This window comes from Hibiscus syriacus, unplaced genomic scaffold, assembly GCF_006381635.1.
Source record: "Hibiscus syriacus cultivar Baekdansim isolate YM2019G1 unplaced genomic scaffold, ASM638163v2 tig00110988_pilon, whole genome shotgun sequence".
NCBI lineage: Eukaryota > Viridiplantae > Streptophyta > Magnoliopsida > Malvales > Malvaceae > Hibiscus > Hibiscus syriacus.
In genome coordinates this window covers 3,169,272-3,175,869 of record NW_024062942.1, presented here as the reverse complement: position 1 = coordinate 3,175,869, position 6,598 = coordinate 3,169,272, and the positions used below count along the sequence as shown (strand labels likewise).

Sequence of the window (6,598 nt, the reverse complement as noted above, 5' to 3'; positions counted from 1 at the left end):
CTTTATTTTAACATTCATATTATATTTGGATATATAGTTTGTGTTTGTGGATGATTTTTTCACATCATTCGGTTTTGATTTATTATTTGTCTATAGTCTTTCAGTAATTTGATAGTATTTTATAGTTCGTTTATCGATACAATTAAACTTTTTCGTATCTATCTTTTGTTTAAATTTTTATTTAGATTTTTAACATTTTTCTTATATGATATTTGTATAATCCAAAATGACTTTTTTGTATTAATGGTTATAGAAAAATATTATTACATATTTAATTTACGATTGTTATTTTTTTGTTGTAATTTTAAATATTCTCTCTTTCTACTAAAATTAGTGGTTTCTATTAAAAAAATTAAATTCAATTATTAAGATATATTTTTGTATACTTACAATATTTATAATTAATGTTTGTTTATTTAATCCTTTATTTCTAGTTTTTGTTAACGTCGCACTTTTATTCGGAATATAAAATTTTTCTGAAAAGTAAGCTGAAAATCTTTAACTCTTCGGAAAAGGAGATTCCAAAATTTAAAAGAAATGGAAAATAAAAAGAATAAAGAAAGAGAGAGAGAGAGAGAGAGATGAACGTACATTGCATAAAATGATAAACTCATCAATCAGTGAAAGGTTAGTGGAGTAAAGATGGGCTAGATGCTGAACTAAAAACCCAGAATTTTCTTTATCATTTACAGAAAAAATTATAAGTAAAAAATAAAACATCAAAAGAATCAGTTTTGCCTTGTTGATCTTCAATGGCTTTATTTACACAGTTATTTCTACTGTATTTCTACTTTATATTCTCTGTTGTATCCCAAGTTTCAGGTATGTTTTTTTGTTGCTAAATCTCTAAATTCATGGGGTTCCATGATTGTTCGTCATGTATATGATTGTATAGTTATATGAATTTATGCATATTAAGCATGAAAATTGTGACCTGCAGAGTTTATCAGTATAGATTGTGGAAGCACAAGTAATTACACTGACCCGAGTACTGAGCTTTCATGGACTTCGGACATGGATATGATGAAACACGGGACACGAGTGACGGTCGAGAATCCGAATGGGAACTCGATGCAGCATCAAACTCGGAGGGACTTCCCTTCGGACAACAATAAGTACTGTTACAATTTGAGCACCAAGGAGAGAAGAAGGTACCTTGTTCGTGCAACATTTCAGTATGGAAGCCCCGGAAATGGTGATGCATACCCGAAATTCGAGCTCTACTTGGATGCAACTGAGTGGGCGACCGTGACGATTCAAGATGGCTCAAGAACATATGTGAATGAGATGATCATAAGGGCTCCCTCAGATTCTATTTATGTCTGCATATGCTGTGCTACTACTGGTTTTCCTTTCATTTCTACTCTTGAGCTTCGCCCCTTGAATCTTTCCATGTATGCTACGGATTTTGAGGACGATTTCTTCTTGAATGTTGCATCTAGAGTGAACTTTGGTTCTTTAACTAAGGATATAGTGAGGTAAAGTATGATCTGATATGGTATTTGATAACCGTTTGATGTTTTGCTTCAGTTGCAAGCTACTTGATGGATATTTGTGTTAAACCGAATCGGATTTATAGGTACCCAGATGATCCGTATGACAGATTTTGGGAGTCAGATCTCAATAGGAGGCAGAATTTTCTTGTAGGAGCTGCACCTGGGTCTGAACGAATCAATACGTCAAAGAACGTTGATATAAGAACCAGAGAATATCCGCCTGTTAAAGTGATGCAAACGGCAGTTGTTGGCACCGAAGGAGAGCTTAGCTACAGATTAAACCTCGAAGGCTTCCCCGCCAACGCTCGAGCCTATGCATACTTCGCTGAAATCGAAGATTTGGCTCCGAATGAAACCAGGAAATTCAGACTGCGAGAGCCTTACATCCCTGATTATAGCAATGCTGTGGTAAACATAGCTGAGAATGCCAATGGGAGCTACACTCTTTATGAACCGAGTTACATGAACGTCAGTCTCGATTTTGTTCTGTCATTCACCTTTTCCAAGGTGAATGATTCTACTAGAGGGCCACTCCTTAATGCAATTGAGATAAGCAAATACCAGCAGATTGCTGCAAAAACCGACAGGCGAGATGGTAAGATGGCCATTTTATATAATTTCATCATATTGCACATCAGTGTGTATGTTCAAGGAATTTGATTGGCTCAGTGAAATGAAAACTCATTCGTTTCTCGATTTATCAGTGAACGCTCTCGACGCCATTCGGAATATGGCTCCCGAAAGCGTTTGGGCGAACGAAGGAGGTGATCCTTGTGTTCCTACCCTGGACATGGGTAAATTGCAGCCCACCACCACCAAGAATAACAAAAATGTAATGCATTTGAACTTGGTAAATTTCTTGTTCATTTCATAATTATATTAAAACAACCTTGTTAAGTTCTTTTTAGAATGGTTACTCTATTGTTCATAGAATTTGATGGTTTTTTTAACCTAATGAACAGTGCACTGTCAGGACAGAATCTGAAGGGCCAAATTCCATCTGAGATTAATCACATGGAGGGATTGATCGAGTTGTAAGTATCGAAAACATAATCTTCGCTAATTTTTCGTATCACCGTCCACTGAACCTCCCATCTTCTGTAGGTGGTTGGACTCCAACTCCTTAACAGGGCCACTCCCTGATATGAGTAGCCTTATCAGTCTGAAAATTGTGTAAGCTATACATATTTGTATTAAATTTCCATAGGAATTCAGGATATTACATTTCACTTTGGGACTCATTCTCTTGAGAGCTTGTCCTAACTCACATCCTTTACCGGTGCTTGCAGACATCTGGAGAACAATAAACTTAACGGTTCACTACCTTCATACCTCGGTCGTTTGCCTAACTTGCAAGCATTGTAAGTAGAAATCTTGATTTCTTATCTCTTCTTTCCATATCATTAAACAGAAATAGATGGTTTGTTTTTAACAAAATGCTATAAGAAGCAGATAATTTAGGCTTTTCTTTTGCCCATGATATATCTATATGTTTCAGGTACATAGAGAACAACTCGTTTTATGGGGAAATTCCTACAGCACTGCTAAGCAAGAAAATAAATTTCAAGTGAGTACGTTGTAGTGCATTACATCTTAAGCTCTATGTGTTCCTATACATAAATTTTATAAACAGCTTGTATGTATGTATGTATGTATTTCTGTTGTAGCTATGAAGGTAATCCTGGACTACGTAACGAGGCGCAGAGGAAACTGCATTTCAAGTTGATAGTTGGGGCCTCAATTGGAGTGCTTGCAGCTTGTTAATTCTTTTCTTGGCAAGTTTGATATTGTTGCGCAATATCCGAAGGAAGACGTCTCCCCGAAAATGCGATGAAAACGGTTTGAGCGCTTAAATTACTAATTGTTTATCATTTATGCAATGTGCAGTCCTTAGTAGTTCTATGATGATTCTTGTTTTTCTATCAGGTAACCTACAATCTGACCCCAAACAATCAACAGCCTGCTCAATAGCACGGGGCGGGCATTTACTGGACGAAGGCTTGGCGTACTGTATCTCACTCTCTGATATAGAAGAAGCAACTAACAATTTTACCAAAAAGATTGGTCAAGGAAGTTTTGGATCTGTTTACTATGGCAAAATGAGAGATGGAAAGGAGGTTGCTGTCAAGACGATGAGTGATTCATCTAGCCATTTGAATAAGCAATTTGTGACTGAGGTAGTGTCCCATAATCCCATTTAACTAGGCTCTTGTAACTTTCTTGACAATGTTACTGAGTGCAATCCACTTGGAAGGATCCATAATTAGTTTATTCTTGTTCTCGAAACCGGTACATAGGCCGATACCACCAATACCGGTACTATGTGAATAACCTTGAATTTACCTCACTACATGGTTGTGTATCGATGACTGATGCATGCTTTCAGGTTGCCCTCTTATCAAGGATTCATCATAGAAACTTGGTTCCTCTAATTGGATACTGCGAAGAAGCTCATCAACGGATACTAGTTTACGAATATATGCACAATGGAACTTTGAGGGATCATATACATGGTTTGCTTCTGTACCAAAAAATCAATTCTGTTTATTGTCCATCTTTCTCTTTTGCAGAAGTTGACTGTGGTTAAAAGAATAACAACCTAAGGACATTATGGCAGGTTCAGTCAACCAGAAGCCGTTGGATTGGCTTACTCGATTACGGATTGCAGAAGATGCAGCTAAAGGTTTAGTATTGAAGCTCACAATAATTGATGCATCGATATTTAGTTTTTTTTTGAAAGAATAAACGTAAATTTGGATTTCTGCAGGCCTTGAATACTTGCACACTGGCTGCAATCCGAGTATAATTCACCGAGATGTAAAAACAAGCAACATTCTTCTAGACATTAACATGAGAGCAAAAGTGTCCGACTTCGGACTTTCGAGACAAGCTGAGGAAGATTTAACCCATGTATCGAGTGTGGCACGAGGAACAGTTGGTTACCTCGATCCCGAGTAAGCTATATAGGATTACAATCCATGAATAGTTTATTAAACAAAGAATTCTTCATGTGCTTAGCCAATCATCTATATGTTGTAACAGGTACTATGCAAGTCAACAACTGACTGAAAAGAGTGATGTTTATAGTTTCGGGGTTGTTCTTCTGGAGCTTATCTCCGGAAAGAAACCAGTATCCGTAGAAAATTTTGGTCCTGAACTTAACATTGTTCACTGGGTACATTTCTCTTGAACTTTCATCCGTTTCTTAGCAACAGTGCCGAATCGGAGCACAACAACCTGATCTGCTCAACATTTTTTTTGCAGGCAAGATCCTTAATATGCAAAGGCGACGTAATAAGCATTGTAGATCCATTTCTGGTAGGAAATGTGAAGATTGAGTCGATCTGGAGGATTGCTGAAGTGGCTATCCAATGTGTCGAACAACGCGGATACTCCCGCCCCAAGATGCAGGAGATCATTTTGGCCATACAAGATGCAATGAAGATAGAGAAAGGGGAAGAAGGCAATGCAAAGTTAGCTTGTGGTAGTTCCAAGGGACAATCTTCCAGGAAAACTTTACTTGCAAGCTTTCTTGAAATTGAGAGCCCCGATTTCTCAAATGGCAGCCTTGCCCCGTCTGCAAGATGATTTTGAAGCTCAGCCAGCTGATATATTATGGTGTATGATGATAATATCAGTCATTCAAATCGAAGTATGTATATTCGGAATGAAAACAACTGTAACACAGGCTTACTGGTTTTAGATACATGCAAAGTTAGATGGGAATAGAACCCGGATTTAGTCTAGTTGGTTCATGAATTTTACGTGTGGAGTTCGATCTTAAAACTTATGATCCTTTCTTGATTCTTAAGTTACTATCTTTCTTGTATTGAAAGAAATGTTACATCTTAATTTATAATTGACAAAGTTGTATACATTAACACTAGTGAAAATCTATTAAAGAGTGGACGATTATCTATGTACGTACGTTTCTTTGCCTACTAATTATATCATAAAAAGATGGTTTGCAGAAGTCTCCATGGAGGAACAGTTGGGTTATTTCCTTATGCATCGCTTCCGTCCAATGAAGGTCATCCCATTGAACGTGGATCGGGATCCGTCGGTAAACCCGTTCGGGATCAACAATGCGGTGGCTCAAGGATATAACCATTAATCACTTCTCCAATATGCTTACAGTGTGTATGTAAATATATGCATTCTAAACGACATCTCTTTACGACAAACTTGGTTCTCTGATCTTTACGTAATCAAGGGAAACCTTGCCGGGTTCGGGTTTACCGACGGACCCCGAGCATGTTTTTTACATTCATCGACGCTTAATTTGTCCAATCCAAATGAAATTTTTCCTCATTTCCGCGTTGCATTCTTCCTCGTACTTCCCCTTGCAATCTATTTCGGTCATGAAATTGTTGGGTCAAAACGGGGCTGATGGATACGGATTACCGGCGAAATTGGCTCAATACCGTACTTTGAGAAAAAAATATTAGGGTTCTAGGTCGCATGAATTTTTAATTTGAGTTGTACCACATTTGCTATAGTATTTAACGAATTAATTACTGTAGCAACCGCCGTAGATCTCAAATTAAAAGTCAAAGTGCTCTAATTTCCTAAAAAAGAATTCTGGGCTGTCATAATGGGTCAAAATTGGCCGGATTGCTTGGGTTTGGATTGACCCAGTTCAATTTGGACCTTGGTTGGTTCAGGCAATGGGTCTGTTGGACTTTTACTTTGCTTGGGCTTGAGATTGATATTTGCTATAGTATTTAACGAATTAATTACTGTAGCAACCGCCGTAGATCTCAAATTAAAAAGTCAAAGTGCTCTAATTTCCTAAAAAAAGAATTCTGGGCTGTCATAATGGGTCAAAATTGCCGGATTGCTTGGGTTGGATTGACCCAGTTCAATTTGGACCTTGGTTGGTTCAGGCAATGGGTCTGTTGGACTTTTACTTTGCTTGGGCTTGAGATTGATATTAAGATCTTATTGGAAGTAGGTTTAATTTGACTAGTTAGATAATAAAGAATATAATAAAAAATGTATCTAATATTTAAATAATCATTTTAACTATAACTTTTGTTTAGAATATGGGATCGAGTCCTACGGTGGACAATTCATAATTTCGGAGGTCTCCCCGGAAGCTG

The 6,598-nt window shown here is 37.3% G+C and overlaps 1 protein-coding gene across 1 annotated transcript; it reads left to right on the top strand.

Annotated features, from left to right (window-relative positions):
- Positions 1-578: 578 nt before the first annotated feature.
- LOC120149004 (probable LRR receptor-like serine/threonine-protein kinase At1g67720) lies at positions 579-5,281 on the top strand. Its single transcript, XM_039161939.1, is given in 17 exon segments — positions 579-822; positions 941-1,478; positions 1,580-2,091; positions 2,201-2,279; positions 2,281-2,328; positions 2,459-2,530; positions 2,601-2,669; positions 2,786-2,857; positions 2,995-3,063; positions 3,164-3,249; positions 3,252-3,335; positions 3,423-3,673; positions 3,883-4,009; positions 4,114-4,179; positions 4,264-4,450; positions 4,539-4,671; positions 4,761-5,281. Coding segments are annotated over 17 exon segments (2,787 nt in total). The 5' UTR covers positions 579-752; the 3' UTR covers positions 5,085-5,281.
- The last annotated feature ends 1,317 nt before the right edge of the window (positions 5,282-6,598 follow it).